Below are 18,146 nucleotides of genomic sequence, written 5' to 3'. Positions count from 1 at the left end.
ATTATTTCCTAATTTTTAGTTTTATTATATTATTCTTCCTTAACTATAATTCCTACTTTATTCAATTTTAGTTCTATATTTATGTAGATGATAAAATGATTGAGTATTTTATGGTAATTTCTTTACACTTTGCTTCTAAATTTGATCATATTTTGGGGCACCTGGCTGGCTCAGTCAGTGGACCATGTGACTCTTGATTTCAGGGTTATGAGTTCAAACCCCATGCTGGGTATAGAGATTACTTACAAATCTTAAAAAAAAATTTTTTTTTTACCGTATCTTAGTTTTTAATGGAGTCCATAAATACCATTTTCTTTAAAAATGTTCACAGCAAACTTTGCCTACCATTATATATGAAGTCCAAATTGGATTGCACAGTCTTTTCTCACATAACATATAAATGTGTGTGTTGTTTTCTTTGGGTGCTATTTTTTAAAAGATTTTATTTATTCATGAGAGAGAGAGAGAGAGAGAGAGAGACTGGCAGAGACATAGGCCGAGGGAGAAGCAGGCTCCATGCAGGGAGCTTGATGTGGGACTTGATCCTGGGTCTCCAGGATCAGGCCCTGGGCTGAAGTCGGGGCTAAACCGCTGAGCCACCCAGGTTGCCCATCTTTTGGGTACTATTATAGTAGCCCATTTATTCTTGTTTCCTGTTTATCTGTAGAATGGCTGAATTTGGCATTGCATCACTTTGCAAGAAAGGCTCATGGGTGCTATATTCTATGAGTTTTTCTGTATTTCAGAATGTTTCTGTCACATATACATTTAAATAACAGCTTATATATGATTTTATATATAATATATTTTTTTATTTTACTTATTATTATATAGTCATTGTATTGGCTTTACACATTAGATTTTTTTTTTAATTTTTATTTATTTATGATAGTTACAGAGAGAGAGAGAGGCAGAGACACAGGCAGAGGGAGAAGCAGGCTCCATGCACCGGGAGCCCGATGTGGGATTCGATCCCGGGTCTCCAGGATCGCGCCCTGGGCCAAAGGCAGGCGCCAAACCGCTGCGCCACCCAGGGATCCCTACACATTAGATTTTGTAGGGAGGTACTAATTGGGGGGAAACTATATTTCCTCCATTATAATCAACCTGCCTTTTCAACCTGGATGCCTGAAAAATTATATTTTTATCCTTGAAATTCAATAGTACAAGCAATATTTCAGTGTTGCTTGTTTTTAATCAATATTCCTGGATGAGATTCCTGCCCTTTTGATTTACATATATATAATTTACATATATATGTGTGTGTGTGTATATATATATATATGATTTCCATACATGCATTTATAGAAGAACCTATCTGCAATGTGTTCCCTCTATTCCTTGATATTTCAAGAGTTAGATGCTCACAGGTGATCCTAATAGGAAAGCCAGTTGAGAGCCAGTGGTTTAGCTCTTTTCTTAGTTTACCCAGAGATACCTTGTGGCCTTTAGAAATCCGCTGGCTGTAATAGTGGCCCACACCCTTACCTGTTCTGTGATTTGGGATAAATTATAATCTCCCTGAGCTTGTTTCCTCATTTGTACAATGGAAATAATAATGGTTATGGGGATTGGGGAGGAATAAGTGAGATGAGCAAGCAAAGCACCTGGAAGAGGGATTCTGTATTCATGGTGGCATTTGCTTATTGGCTGCAGCAGGAAAAAAAACCCTGCCCCGGCTCTGGCTCTTTGGAAAGGCTGCTATATTTGATGCATGATACAGTTCTGTTGAATTGAATTAAATACCAAGTGCAATGTTCTCTCCATATCTGAGGCCTCATATATATATAGGATTTCTAACATACTAAGTTTGCGAATTGAATGTTTTTATATTCATCATTCCATGATTACTGCATAAATTATTTTATTGTATAGTACCTTGCATTTTATACCAAACAAAACAAAGATGATAACATCTTTTACAGAAACATCCAAGAACTGTTAACCTACTATTGTAAGGATTTCACTTTATTTTTATCATTTGCCAGGCACGTTGAGATTAGCATATTGCCTAGATAAGGCACTAAGAAACACATTTTAGTTTTTACGCTAAGAATTGGGATGTAGGAGAGATTCCTAAGAATTAACTAATATATAATATTCCATAAAATATTAAGGATCTTTCACCTAATCCCAAGAGTGTTTTCATTTACTATAGTACTTTGCCTTATCCAGCCCTTCTTTGAGTTCACGATGACAACCATGAGATAGTAACTATTCTAGAAAAATACATCATCTTTGAAGAGTATTCTGTTCTGAGTTTTGTATAGGGAAAGAGCAGAAGAAACAATGGACAAAAATTAATGAGCATAGTAACCATGACTTTTCCAAATTTTCAGTTGGAGCCACTGACTAGCAAACATTGCCATTTGTGTGATTAGTGCAATGATTCATATGAATAGTTTTATAAAGCAGTTGTAGTTACATTAATTTTACAATGAATAGTTTGCCTAAATAGCTTGATAGAATTTCATAAAGAAGAAATACCACATTTCGCACATATATCCGTGTTACCGCAGATGGTTTTCATTTACCATGAAGTTGATGGGCATTATACTCCTAATGATTTGGATGACTTGTATCTTTTCTAAATTTTTTACATCCCTCTTGATGAGTCTACCAATAATTAACTAGTAATATCACAAGAAATAGTAGGTGCTTATTGGTCAGAAGTGTATTTATTGACACTGAATGATCTTTGTTCACAGGATTTACAACTGGCCATTAGTGGACCAATTTACACATTTTCTCTATATCTAGAGTATTAATATTCACACATCATTTTCACTGACTTGCACTCATTTTGATCCTTTATTCCATTCAACTAGTACATTCTTAATAAGCTACGCTTAAAGGCATAGTGAGAGACCTGCATACACATACCATAAATTCTCCAATTTATATTCAGACCATTAATAGTTTTCAACCTCATCCAAGATAATTATCTGAGATTATTGATAGAGAACATCAAAATTTGCCTTCAGTAGAAATAAACAATGGAACAGTTAAATAGAATTCTTCTGTAAGATTGTTGTATCAAATCCATGTATTTGTAAGATGATCTTCAAAACTTAGACTTTTTTCTTTCTTATAAAGGCCAGCAGGGCAGCATTCCCCCTGTGGAGATTTCAGTGCTTACTCTGACGGTAGCACATTGGAGACTTGTGGATGATCACCGTAGAAGAAGCAGAGCCAACTTTCTGTCTTTGGATCTTAAAACATTTTTGTCAGAGTAACAGAAGAATTTGGAAATGTTAAACAGTAAACTTGTAGCATGGGAAAAGAAAAGAGATACCAATTACTCTACTCCTATTGAGCACCCATTGTGGGCCAACTCTGCATAATAGCGCTTACTCCTTTGTATGCAGCGTCTCATGTAATATTCATAACGCTATTTGTACTATTTCAGGCTCATGGACCAGTCTAGAAAGCTCTGGTGCAAAGATGAACCTTTTTTGTTCCCACATTTGTTTCCATGGTTCTCAAAACAATCACAGGCACACACACACACACACACACACACACAATCACGTTTTTGAATCCATACCAAAAAGGAGAAATATTAAATAAATAGAACACCTCTGACATCAACCAGGAGATCTAAATTATCTAAATTATTGTCCTAATTATGATCGTTCTTATGTTCACTGGGAGAAAATGTTTCCGATCTGGGTCGGCCCCTGTTTTTGTTTTTAATTCTGCCCCATTTGCTCCCTAAGTAAATTATGAAGATGAGGAGATGCCACCGTTGTTTTCCTGTCCCTCACAGTTCGAGGGTGTGGCGCTTGGCACACAGATGATGAGAGCAACACGAGCAGGGAGCCCGTACCTCGTTATCTGAGTCCCCATTCATCCCTGGGTTCCTCTGTGAAGCTTGCATGGAGCTGATGTGATTATGCCGTGGTGCGAACTAAGCCACGGCGATTTCCCAGTTAACAAGCAGTAAACACTTGCCAGATTTAATAAAACTATTTCTACTTGGAAATTTCAGCCCATGTGGGCCAACTGATTTTGGTAACCAAGGTCTTTCAGTGCCCTGTGATGTATACAGTTTGTTGAGAGAGAAAGGCTGGCAAACACTCCATCATCATTCTTACAGCTCCCTTCACGGACTTTGATTCCAAAGTTAGGGTTGGACCTACATTTAGAAATTCAAAAGCCAACAAAGTAAAACACATCTAGTACCAGGCAGGAAAAATGAACTGAGAAACGGAGGAAGGGAGAAAAGCCTGAAGAATCGACTCTTTCACTGTTACAAACTTTCTAAAAAATTAACTTGCTACCAATGTGTGGGACTTCGGTATTGAAACCACAGCCTTCCTTCTAAGGTTTACCTGGAAAGTTCTTAGATTCAGACAGTACTTCGACTAGGAGTTAATCATTTATTTGACGTCCACGATTGTAATTTAAACTTTGAGGTTATGCTACTTCTAGCTAGTGTTTAGGTCTCCCCCTTTCTGTTAATTGGAGTGTGAGCTCTTCCCTTCTGCTTAATGGTCATGTGGTATTGCCACCTCGAAGAACATGACAGTTTATGCTGTCACTGCACCTGTCCCACGGGATACACACATGTCTCGCTCTTACATAGGTTTTTGTTTAATTGTGGTATAAAATACACATAATGTAGGGACGCCTGGATGGCTCAGTGGTTGAGCGTCTGCCTCCAGCTCAGGGCAAGATCCCAGGGTCCTGGGATCGAGTCCTACATCAACCTCCCTATGGGGAGCCTGCTTCTCCCTCTGCCTGTGTCTCTGTCTCTCTCTCCCTGTGTCTCTCATGAATCAATAAACTCTTAAAAAAAATACACATAATATAGCATTTATCATCCTAAGTCATGTACAGGTTTTCAGCTTTTATTTTTTAAGATTTATTTGTTTTAGAAAAAAGCACATGACCTCTGGGGGATGGGCAAAGCACGAGGGAGAAGCAAGCTCCCCGCCAGCATAGAGCCTGACATGGAGCACGACCCCAGGGCCCTAAGATCATACCTGGAGCTGAAACCAGGAGTTGGACATTTAACTAATTGAGCCCCTCAGCCACCCTGTATGCAAATTTTTAAAAAAGATTTTATTTATTCATGAGAGACACAGAGAGAGACAGGCAGAGACACAGGCAGAGGGAGAAGTAGGCTCCTGTAGGGAGCCTGATTCAGGACTTGATCTCAGGACCCCAGGATCATGCCCTGAGCCAAAGGCAGACACATAACCACTGAGCCACCCAGGGGCCCCTGTATGCAGATTTTTTTCTTTTTTCTTTTTTTTTTTTTTAAGATTTTATTTATTTATTCATGAGAGACCAGAGAGAGAGGCAGAGACACAGGCAGAGGGAGAAGCAGGCTCCATGCAGGAAGCCCGACGTGGGACTCGATCCCAAGTCTCCAGGATCAGGCCCTGGGCTGAAGTCGGCACTAAACCGCTGAGCCACCCAGGCTGCCCTGTATGCAGATTTTTAATGCAACAGTGTTTGGGGAATGAACCAGGAGCAGCACCATGGAACAATTTGCGCTGGTGTCAGAGTTACCCAGGGTTACTGGGATAGGTCCTTGTCCTGACGTTACCACGTTTGGGGTTTTTCATGATATTTCTGGTCACCATCAACATGAGAAATAACAGGAGATCATTAACCGTCTTTTTGGAAACAAGGTAGAAACATTCCTTTCTCTCCTCCTCACTCCTTACAGCAGGGACTTTGATGATGGGGAGGGTTTTTTCATTCCTTTTTAACCCTCTGTTGTTAACACACCTCTACCATGGTGTGAGATACTTCTGGCTACTAGTCCTCAATATTCGCTAACATTCTCCCGCCAGGCTACCTGGGGATGGCCTGTCTGCCTAGAGGGTCATAAGCGTCAGCGAGGAGCAGCGGGCAGCAGGCTGGCAGGCGTCACCAGATGTCACCAGATGGTAGAGAGCCATACTCAGTCATTATGAGAAGCAGCAGGCAGCGCATGGGCAGCCTTACAAGTGGTAGCGGGTGCTGTCAGGTGTTCCCCAGGTGTGACCAGGTGCTGGAGAGCCGCATTCGGTCACCCACCAGCAGGCGTTACCAGGTGCTGCGGCATGAGTCACGGTTAGTCATCAGCGTGGAGCAGCAGGCGGCCTGGGGCACTCAGCCGCACGAGGCTCGGATCCCACCCCTGGTCTGGGTTCACCCGCGCTACCATTCTTATTTCTAGAAGAAGTCAAACAATAAACAACGTGGCCTCCTTGAAGATCTCCTGCTTCCGGTGTCAAGAGCCGCCAGGCCCTCCCCGGAGTCACTCTCAGACACGGGTGTCCGCGTCGCCCGGGGCACGCTGAGTTGTCTCAGCCCCTGACAGTTCAGGCTTCGTGCACGGGGAGGGGCAGCTCAGGGGCCTCCGGGCGGGGTGTGAGCCGTGCTCCGCGCCACCCGGCTTCCCGGTCCCTGGGCTCCGCCACCACCGAGGCCTGTGGCGTTGCCTGCGTCCCGCAGCTGAGGGAAGCGGGGTGTGGGGGCGCCATACCCACGGCCTGCAGGCCTGGCTCACAAAGCAAAGCTCCGCGACCACGAGGCACCGCTGCAGAGGGGACAACGGGCGGCTGGGAATCTGCCAGGCTGGACAGGTGTGCTGCAGGTGAAAGCGGGTGTAGGGGGCTCGGTTGGGATGTGGGTAGCAATCTTGGCAACCAGCTGTCCAGGCCAAAGGAGGGGTAGGCTGAAAGTTAGGATGATAGTGAGGGCCCTGGCAGCCGTCCTCCGCCAGGCGAAGGGACGCCGCAGCGTGAGGCCATTTCCCTCTGTTCCTGGGGGTGGGGCTGCTTTTAGGATCCTCAGCAGCTCCCTACTTGTGCGGCAGAAAGAAGCCCATATCCTCCGATTGCTTCTTATGTTCTAGTGGCAACCAAATGCTGTCCTGAACCTGTGTTCCTAAGGAGAAAGATGCATTTGATAGCTAGTTCTTTCCGTTACTCACACTCTTTCCATAATGCGACTCTAAATAAATCCAGGAATACCTGTTCTCACTAGTTGCAAAGCTCAGTGACCACAGAGCTCAGCGACCAATCAGTTTGATTGATTCTGGGTTCAACTGAAATATCATCAGCTAGAGGCTATTCAGAACCTGGCTGTGTCACAGGTAACGACGATTCATCTTTTTCACTGTGTAGTTTATTGATAATTCCGTATTGATAGGCGGTTGCATCTGCACATTAGCTCTAGAAACCGGATATTCTTAAAATATGTTCAGTTAAGGGAGGCTAAGATTACTTTTTGATAAGATATCAGCAAATATTACTGCTGTGAGGATTGCAAAGTTCCCGGAGGCCTACAGCTAAGGCCTTGTGATTAGCATTTAACACGTAAACAGAATGACTCATTAAAGAATTAAAATCTGTGTATGTCTACAGTAGTCCAAAGGGGGCCCTCAAATCGTAGAGACGCTTCATGAATATTTCTAATCAATTATTTGACAACTACATTTAACTCAGAATGTCATACTTTGTTGAACGTGTGTATGTATAACTGAGGAGATCTGTTGCTTGCAGGATAATGTTATAACTCATGGGTCAGATTCCTTTTAGAAATTAGCATAAAATATTAGTTCTTTAGGAGGAAAAGAAAGCAAATACATTTATTTCGTAAGACATTCCAGGGCGGGCACCTGGGTGGCTCAGTTGGTTGCGTGTCTGCCTTCGGCTCAGGTGATGATCCCAGCGTCCTGGGACTGAGCCCCATACCCAGCTCCTAGCTAAGCGGGGAGTCTGCTCTCTCTGTCTGCCTCTCCTCTCCCTCATGCTCTCTCTTGCTGTCTCTCTCAATTAAAAAGAATTATATTCTGGGGAAATTTTGACCAAATAAGAATTTTTACCTTCCTTTCCAGTGTCTTGGAAATCAAGCATCATGTATCTTTAATAAGTTTTCTTTCCAGGGAGCAGGCTGGGTCAGTCGGTAGAGCATGAGACTCCTGATCTCGGGGTTGTAAGTTCGAGCCCCACGTTGAGCGTGGAGATCACTTAAAGAAACCAAAATCCTTAAAAAATAAGTGAAATTTTCCTCTTCTCTCTTTAGCCTCTCTTCCCCAAGAAGAACTATGAATGCCTGACGAGCTGTGAGTTCCTCAAGTACATCCTGTCGGTGAAGCAGGGCGACTGCCCAGCCCCGGAGAAAGCCAGTGGGTTTGCCGCCGCCTGTGTGGAAAGTTGTGAAGCTGACAACGAGTGCTCTGGGGTTAAGAAGTGTTGTTCGAACGGGTGTGGACACACCTGTCAGGTGCCCAAGACGCTATACAAAGGTAAGGAGGAGAGCTGATGTGACGGGAACCTCACAGAGTCACTGGTGTGTGTGTGTGTGTGTGTGTGTGTGTGTGTGTGTGAGTGTGTAAGGATGTCAATCAAAGAAAGAGAAGAAAAAGGGTCAGAAAACACACTGTGACACACGGAAACTTCTGAAAATATTACTGGACCATACAGATCAGCCACGATGCACTCATTCTGGGGCGGGGCAAGTCCTTCTTATTAGAGCGAACGTTTAGGAAGGTCATCACTTCACGAACTTCCTCGTACTTTTCCGCACGGGGAGTAAGTCAAGTAAGCTGCGCCGTGGACATGGGAGCAAATTGATTTAAATCCTTGGAAAATAGGCTGGGCGTGGGGCACCCTTGAAAAACGCATAACAAACGCATGGGTTTTGTGGTTTTCCTGTTGGCAGAATCCAAGAACAGAAGTGTCATTGTACGGACTTGAAATATTTTGATTAGCGTCTTGAGAACCCAGATGGAGGAATAGCTTTCTTCCAAAGACGGGGATGCAGTTTACCAAACAGTTTAGCAGATGTAATAGTTTACATTCACAGACACTTTCTAGAGCCCTAAACTCCTTGATGCTAAGGGCTACTTCCCTCTTCTGGGAATTGTGACTCGGTTCTTTGAAAGCAAACCCATTCTGTTGTGTTACGTACAGGTTTGGGTACCATCAGAGTATCCCGGGAGACAAGATTTTGCTGGTTCTTTGGGTCTTCTATGAAGAGTGAGATAGAATCAATCACTAGGCACTATTCATTACAAGTAGAGAGAGTCATCTCTCCCTCCCTCCGTCTCTCTTTCCCTGACACCAAGTATATATTCTTCCCAAATATAGGTCAGTTATTTTTAAACCGTATAAAAGAGTATTGCCAGCAGTGCCAGTGTTGAGTGATGTGCTGTTTTCAGAAGTCTGTTCTTACTATCACAACGGCTCTAGTCTCCCAGAACTCACGTCCCTGCCCATTTCCTCTGGTGCTCACTTGGAATTACTGTCTCTCGAATCTGTACAGTCCTCCCAGTTTTCCTTGTATTTGCATAGGGTCTTGGGAAACCTGGCATAAATATTACGACTCAAATTCAAAATAATTGCCCCTTCCCCGTCTTATCAGGTGACATGTCTTAATGGATTTAAAGTTTTACTGTTTTCATGCCTCTCATAAACTACATAAAATCACTTTTGCAAAACAACAGCATTTAATTTTTCTAAAGTCTACTATTAAGAAGCCTTTTCTGTTATTCTAGATCACTTACTATTTAAGTATTCACATTTACCATAAAAATAAGATGCTTTTAGAATGACTGTTGAAAACCCATTTGTAAAAACCCTTAGTGTTTTAAAAGGAGGGTGTTTTAAAGAGGCCATATAAATTAAAACATGCTTTTTATTTAAAAGCATTGAAGAGTCCGTATGAATTTCAAATATGTCTGGTTCACCAACAGTAAGGGAAATATTCTACAAAGGGCCAGCGTAAATGATTAATTATTAAAAGAGACTCACGTTTTAAACCTATGCTTAACTAAATATGATGAATTTTTTAAAAAGTGCTGAAGTCCCTCTTCTATAAAGTAGCTCTTAACTTGGGTTTTTTGCAGAGACAGGTGATTCTTGGAGAGCTAACCAGGAATAGAATAAACAGACTCTTGACCTGACGGTGACTTTTGCCTAGTGAGCCTAGGACAATATTACTGTTATTTTGAAAATATATATAAGTCCATGTAGGTATTTCCCCCTTGCTCTGTTGAGCAGTCCCTGAAGGAAGGCTGGCTTCCACATTGCTGGGGGGGTGGGGGGGGTTCTGACATGCCACCAGGTAAGAACATGTGAGCCACAAGGGCTCCCCACAGCCTGCTGTGATGCTTTCTGTGACTGTCTTCGCTGATTAGGCACCTGGACTGTCTAATCACGTCCCTGACCAGGACTCACACTGCTTGCTCACTCTCAGGAGAGGACAGTGGTGCTGAGTTGTACCTAGCACTTGGCTTTGCAAGGACAAACACACGCAGCCAGACAGTCTGCATGCAAATCACCTTTGCCAGTCTGTAGAGTACCTGCCATCAGGGTCCTGCTCGCCTGGGCTTTGTCTTCTTACTGACCTGAACCAAGTGGGGGAGATCACCTTGCCCTCCTCTTTTCTGCTCGTGCTAGGTCTTTGCCATCTTTTCCCTCAGGGAGCAGCACCCCGTCATGGGTTGGGATGGGCTGGTCCTACTCCCAGTCCACAAGTGCTGGAGTTGAGGCTATAAGCCGTTGCTCAGGTGATTTTTGGTAGCTGGTAGTAGAAATACATGTGACCTTAGCTCCCAGCTGGGCCAGCTCAACTATTATTTTCATTTTGTTTGTTTGTTTTTTTAAGATTTTATTTATTTATTCATGAGAGACAGAGCGAGAGGCAGAGACATAGGCAGAGGGAGTAGCAGGCTCCGTGCGAGGAGCCCAATGTGGGACTTGATCTTGGATCCTGGGATCATGCCCTGAGCTGAAGGCAGATGCCCAACCGCTGAGCCACCCAGGCATCCCTATTTTCATTTTGAGTCTATCCAACTATCATAATGGACCACAAATTATTGTATTAATATAGTAGAGATCAATCAAAAGATGGATCAATATCAAATATTTTAATGTGATAAAATCACTTATTTGTCATCGGGTAGAGGGGATAGCATCAGTCTGATAGCAGCCCCTATCTGGTCCAGTAGTGCCCTATCAGGGTAGTCATGCATATAATGCTCATTTGTGCATAAATAATTATCTCAGCTTCTGTAGTAAATTGATAGGTGTCAACTTCCATCCTGTTTTTTCCTTTATTGTGTATGAGGTTAAGCATTTATATAAATATATGTATACCTGAGCTGATTTGATTTGCAACTGCTGATTCTCATCATTGAGTTTTCTATTATTATATTTTCTGAATTTTTTAAATCACTAAGTTTCATATATGTATATATTTTAAAGATTTTATTTATTTAGTAATTAATGAGAGATACACAAAGAGAGGCAAAAACATAGGTAGAGGGAGAAGCAGGCTCCCTGTGGGGAATCCAGTGCGGTACTTGATCCTGGAACCCTGGGATCATGACCTGAGCCAAAGGCAGATGCTGAACCACTGAGCTCTCCAGGTGCCCCAGTTAAACATTTATTTATTTATTCTTTCTTTCTTTCTTTCTTTCTTTCTTTCTTTCTTTCTTTCTTTCTTTCTTTCTTTCTTTCTTTCTTTCTTTCTTTCTTCTTTCTTTCTTTTCTTCATGAGAGACACAGAGAGAGGCAGAGACACAGGCAGAGGGAGAAGCAGGCTCCCCACAGTGAGCCTATTGCAGTACTTGATCCTAGGACTCTGGGATGACTTGAGCTGGAGGCATATGCTCAACCACTGGCACCCAGGTGCCCCTAAACATTTTTAAAATACAGAAACATAAGTGTTCTGTTTAGCCTCCTTTGTTTGTGGTAGGGAAGATGGTGGACATACTTGATGTTATGGCTTCTAAAGCTTTAGATGCTGCAAAATTGAGGGTTTTTTTTAAAAAGATATATTTATTTGTTTGAGAGAGAGAGAGTGAGTTGGGACAAGGGGCAGAGGGAGATGGAGAGAGAGAGTCCCAAGGAGACTCCATGCTGTAGAGCCTGACAGAGCTGATCTTACCACCTTGAGATCATGACCTGAGCTGAAGTCAAGAGTCAGATGCCTAACTGTGCCACTCAGTTGCCTCAAACTTGAGCACTTAAAAATAATGCATATTTTGAAAAGATGTTCAACGGAATGCATTATATTTGAGCATTTAATTTGCTTTATACTGTTAAGAATTATCCTTAGCTGATGCCTCTGGAGTTTAAAACAAAGGAAAACAACAATTTTTTTTTTCACTTTGCCCTTCAAATACAATTGTTAAGGGCATCCTGGAAGGCTTGCAAATGTTAATGTGGGTAAATGCTACCCAAGGTGCCAGTTTCCTGTAATGCAAAACTTAGTGTAGTTGAGGAAAGTTTAAAAGTCTGATTCTCCACAGGTAAAAAAAAAAGGATTAAGTATCCAGGCACTCGTTTTCCCTTTGCTGCTCCCTCTGACCTATTTCAAGGCCAGTTTACAGCTGAGTTAGGCTCTCTTCCCTCCCGAAGATGATATGATTTATTTTACTGCCCAAACTTCTGCTTCTCCTGACTCCTCCAGCAATGGCACTTGGTTAGGCAGGGCAGGAGAAAAGCTGAAATTGTTTTCCAAATGTAAGGATTGAGATGAATCTGTGGTATCCCTCTTTTCCCTTTACCGTGCATAAGCTGAAACTAATCACATATCAGTTTGTTTTCAAACAAATTGGATGATCCAATGATGGTATAGACTTAATATTTCCATGAATAGCTTCGTATGTGAAATATTGAAACTTAAAGTCTTTAGAGATGGACTAGTCCACTATTCACAAATCAATTTTTTGACATTTAGACTCCTGACAGAAATGTTTTTACAAGGAACAATCAAGTTGATTTGATTTGCAACTGCTGATTCTCATCATTGAGTTTTCTATTATATTTTCTGAATTTTTTTAATCACTGATTTTCACCACAATACTTCTGATGCTTTAAAGAAAATACACCTATATTGCCACACATTGTGGGATGTTGTAACATTTTTGACAGAATAGTGTGGATTTCAGGTGACTCATGTGTTCAAAAATAATTTAAAGTAGAAAAAGTCCAGTCATTTACATAATAAAGAACACGCTGAGGAGACATGCATTCTGCACATCTGGCTACACAAGTAGGGTGCTGGGTGAGCTACCTAGGACTGTGCAGAAGACCTGGGAGTGGGGGTTAGAGGTTCTGGGGGCTGGGGGGCCAAGCCCCATCTGCACACAATTACAGCTGAGTGCTGGAGTTACTTCCAATCAAGAGAGCCAGCTGACCCTAATGCAAAGCAGATGGACCATTTCTCAACATGCAAATCGTAAGATTGTTGTACATAATAATTGAAGAGTTTGTTAAATGAAGAAATGCGAACTGACATCGCTCTGATGCTCATTATGTTCAATTAAGGCTCTTGGCTGTTGAATGATATTCAACATTAAAACCTTATAGCAAGGGGATTCGGATGCTTGCTTTGCTGCTGATGAGTTCAGGTCACTTCAGCGGCTGCACTATTTACTGGAGATGCATTTATTCTAGAGGAATATACGTAGGAGAGCCAAGGAGAAACTTGTCTCAGAGAATGTGCTTTAGGATTTCAAAGAACTAACCAGCCATCTTCTCTTTACTGTGCACAAAAGAAACCATGTGAATCACAAAATGTTCTCAGCGGCCGCCCTCTCCACATACCCCCTTGGCCACCCTCTTCACATACCCCCTCGGTAGAAAGTGTGTCTAGTACCCGCCTGGAATGCAAACATGATACAAAGCAATCATTTTGTCGAGATTGGGTTTTCCTCTCTCTGAGCACACTTTGGTACTTTTTCCTTGACCTAAGTCTTCAGAGACCTACTTCGGGATAAAAACCCACCGGCAAACTTTGGGATTACCATCCTCTCAGGAATTGTCAGGAACTGGTCTTTTGTTTAAAACGAGGAAAGTTCTCTCAATGCAATAAAACTATTCATTCCATCTTGTAAATTCACTAATTGAGTTTTATTGTATTTTTATTTCATATTTACTTTTTAAAAACGTAAGAGTAAGCAAATACCCGTGCTAAGTTTTCTCCCTTCCCTAAAACGAGTCCCTCCAGCAGAGAGGGGTTGACCCCGTTGGTGCAAAGATTGTGTCACTGTGTCTCTATCGTCCGACTTCTGCAGATACATTCTTGAGGGTGGAATGGGACAGTGGGTTAGGCTGTTCTTCAGCAGACATTTACTGAGCATTTCTTGTTGTAGAATGTGCTCTCCTGGGCCACTGTGAGGTGTGGGAATGAAGGAGACCTGTTCCTTGAGGGCTGGGGGTACAACTTCATGGGGAAGATGGACGTCATCCAGTGAGCTTCTGTAGTAGGAGTTCAGTGCACATTTTTGACAGTTACAGGCTAAGCTTTGAAGAGGGGGCAGGAGAATGGAAGCTTTATTTCCAACTGCGAGGTGTAGGGTAAGTAGCTCTGAGGGCTGGCATTCAGACTGAGTCTGGAAGTATTCATGTGTCTGTAGTCAGAAAAGAGGAGGAAAGATACTTCAGACTGAAAAGAAATAGTAGTAGTAGGAAGTACCTGGCCGTGCGTTCCTAGAAAAGCTCTGTTTAAAAAGTAGGTTGTGTGACATATATGTAAAACATACCAGAGATAACCGGCAAGATGGCTGGTAGTAGATCATAAAGATGGGTGCCTGGGATGCCTTGACATGATGCACATGACGTGCTACTTGTTCATTCCACAGAAAATGGGATGCAGTGGAATAGTCAGAGAAGGTAGAGGAGACCCTCTGTCCTGTACTTAGGGGAATAATCATCACAAAACACTGTGAAGAGGGAATCAGAAAGATGTGCAGAGCTATGAAAACTGCCTCTTTTCTTGACTTTTCTCAGTGGCTCTTCCTCATTCAAAATGTAGAACGAAGCAGAAAACTCGGAGAGAAAAGCTGAGATCGGGTCATTGCTCCAGGCAACTTAATCTAACCCCAGACTCAATTACTTGATGTTCAGAATGTAGGCAATTAACCCTTCACCCACAGCACAAACTCACAGCGAGGATCAGTTGAGATACTAAGGTTATGGTACAGGGCAACGTACAGAGACAACCCATCAGCAAATCAAAACAGAGACTGCCGTGGGTATGGGAAATGTGTTTTCTAGAAAGTATTTTGCAGAACTCACTGACCTTTGATCTGATTTATTTGGTGCTATTTTAAAATTCTACAGTTCCACCCACCTAAATGTATAGGGACTCTAAAGCTTCCCCCAACAAGACTTAGTGTGAATTAAGATCAAAATGAAAATCAGAGTTGATAGTCAGTGACATCACTCATATGCGTCAGACATTGTCTACATTTTGTATTTGCACGGTTTTCAATTTCCTTTGAAATTGAACGCCAAAAAACTGGTGTTCGAAGTTCTGATGGCATCGAACATCATGGGGCCATGGACTCTTAACTAATCCAGTTGGTTTTACATAGCTTACGAGTACAGAACTTTGTTTGAAACTTCCCTTTCCATAATGGCTGTGATTTTGAACTCTGGTTCTTAAATCTGTCAGTCGCCAGACCACTTGCATGCGCTGTAGGGGTAGAAAGAAATCAGAATGATTAACTACTTTAAAATGAGACACCTGTGAGGGACTTTTGCAGCAGGGCGGCCGCTCGTGCCAAAACCAAACACTATAAATTCATCATTTTCCAATTTTAAACCATAAGCCTATAGGAGAGAGCCCAGCAATCAATTGGGGAATGCGAGAGATCTACGCTTTGGAAATCATTCTTATAAGGTCTGACCACATGAGAGCATTTAGCCTTATAATTTTTCCCTGAAAAGGCAAATTTTCTGAGATGGGAGAGGTGAGCAAATCAGGGAACCATGTTAGAATGACCTTAGACTGTATCGGTAGAAGCAGAGCGTGGTAAATGGGAGCAGGGTCTTCAAAGTCTTCATGACTGTGGCCTCATGCGAATTCCTTGGGAACCTCCAGTGACGTAGCTCGGTGACATTGTTTATTCAGAATAATGCACATGAAAGAATTGCTCTCCCATTGATTGGGGAGAAAAATACTCGTTCAGAATCAGGAACCGATTTAGGGCCTCTTGTAAAAATGGGAAAGTGAGAAGCAAAGGAGGTAATGCTATGGAGATGCGGCGGGCTGACCTCTGTGTCAGAAGGTTTCAAACTCGGAACCCGGACAGAGCGAAGCCACTTTTCTGGAGGGAAGTGAGCATCACTTGTCATTACCTGAGATTTGTCTTTTCTAAAGATTTGTCTTTTCTTCCTCAGCTTTCCCTGCATGCACCTGCATCCCTCGCTAATGGTTTTCGTGGCCACGGTCCTGTTTCAGGTGTCCCCCTGAAGCCCAGGAAGGAGTTGCGATTTACAGAACTGCAGTCCGGACAGCTGGAGATTAAGTGGTCCTCGAAATTCAATATTTCCATTGAGCCCGTGATCTACGTGGTACAGAGAAGGTGGAATTACGGGATCCATCCTAGCGAGGACGATGCCACACAGTGGCAGACAGTAGCCCAGGTGAGCGCTTCCTGGACCCCCCCCCCCCATTTCGGTGACATCTGTCTACCACCCACCCGCAGGTACAGAGTGAACTCGCCGTGCCTCAGCCCGAATACCTGGCTACCGAAATGACTTAGTCAGCCGTGGACGTCATAGCATGCTGTCTGCAGAAGACATGTGTCTATGAGCTCCGTAGATGTGACCCGGTGCGACCAGTAACCTGAGTGTTGGCTTTCTTTGCTCAAAAGATATGTGCAAGGGAGATTTTCTGAGTGTTCACATTTATTTCCTCCAAGAAGTATATTTCCTTGAGATAAACCTAAAACCCACCCAAGTAGGAGAAATGCAACTGTGTTAGGACTAGCTCATCTGAACCATTCCTGTTTCTCCTGCGTCGAAGCCTTCGCTCTACACAGGGACTGGGGTGGCGCGCGGTGAGATTCCTCTCTTGCACGGCCGTGGTGGGAGGGAGCCAGCAGACCCTCAATCATTGCTAAGTGCTTCCTCCGTCCTGGTCAACTGATACCCCACCTGGACGGCAGCACTCCCGGGGTTTATCTGAGCTCCGCTGCTTCCTCTGCTGTCTCGCTGATGAGAAAAGCAAAATATTTTCTTTCTTTTTAAGAGCTGTTAAATGGACTACCAGCTGTAAGAAACCTACACGGTTCTAGAGAAAGAACAAATTTTCAATGTGAACCTGCCTCATGCCCTCAGCAACTGCAGTGCCTTTTCCACATGTGTCTGCGGGCAGAAATTCTGACCCGGCGTCCATCAGGTCGTGTTGCTCCAAGGACGAGATTCCCATTGTGCCTTTCAGTAAATACAAAATAAATTTCAGCGGGCAGGTGTTTGTACAGGGAATTTGGCTCTTTCCTAATAGTAGTATATCAAAGAAGATAAACACTAAAATAATTTAGAGACACCCCCCACCCTAAGTAAATGAACAATTTGATGTACAAGAAACAAATTAGTGGCAAAAAAAAAAAAACAAAACTGGTCAAATAAATTTTGTAATTCTATTTCATACTTATTCTCTCAAAAAAAGTTTGCTTTCATAAAACATAAAGATGTCTGGCATACAGCCTAAAAGACTCTTTGATTTATGTGGTGTGCTTCCTTAATGGTATAATCTCACTTGTAAATTTTCCAAATTACTTAAAGACTTATGAAAGTAACTGACAATAAAATCAGCTCTTAAAAAAAAAAACATCAGGTCTTTTATCCCTTCTCTTCTGGAGAGAGGAAAGATCTTCAGTTAATCTTATTATCTTCACTAGTTCACGTCTTTGTCTTCCTCCCACCTTCCTTTCTTTGCTAAATGCTGTGGGAATCACACTGAGTTCAGTTTTTGTAAACTCAAGGCTAGTAAACGTTGACGTCCCTGCAAGAGTCCCCTCCTGTTCCACCAAATGAGGTAGAAAACCATGTTGGAGAGTCCAGAGCCTTCCCTTGTAGATAGTAAAGCAAAGGTGACACCCCTTTTCAAGAGGTTATTGGGGACTGGGGTGTGGGAGGGTTCAGTTCCATCCTCCTGGCCTGCATTCATCACTGGGCGCAGGCTGAGTCCGCAGTGGCCGTAGACGAGGTGCCATACGTGGCCTTGTGGCCCTTGTCATCGGTGCAGGCGATTGCGGGTCTGCCGCAGGGTGGCGGAGAAAGAGCCACACTTCCCCTCAGCCTGATGAAGGGGGAGAGCTTAGTCCTGCCTTGTGCCTCCAGCAGGAGACGCAGCCCGTCTAGCACCTTCCCCAGTGTCCAGTGTTTTTCCCTTTGGAC

General features: G+C 43.0%; 1 protein-coding gene across 1 annotated transcript in view; it reads left to right on the top strand.

The window, feature by feature from the left end:
- Positions 1-18,146, top strand: part of LOC140629079 (anosmin-1-like) — a 186,393-nt gene that overhangs the window by 118,041 nt on the left and 50,206 nt on the right. The window contains exons 4-5 of the mRNA XM_072818483.1: positions 8,029-8,251; positions 16,204-16,388. Coding sequence (XP_072674584.1) covers positions 8,029-8,251; positions 16,204-16,388 — 408 coding nt within the window. The remainder of the gene's footprint in view (positions 1-8,028; positions 8,252-16,203; positions 16,389-18,146) is intronic.

Source organism: Canis lupus, chromosome Y (genome assembly GCF_048164855.1).
Source record: "Canis lupus baileyi chromosome Y, mCanLup2.hap1, whole genome shotgun sequence".
In the NCBI taxonomy this organism is placed as follows: Eukaryota; Metazoa; Chordata; class Mammalia; order Carnivora; family Canidae; genus Canis; species Canis lupus.
Note: the sequence above shows the minus strand (reverse complement) of the source record. Positions and strands in the feature narration are given on the sequence as shown.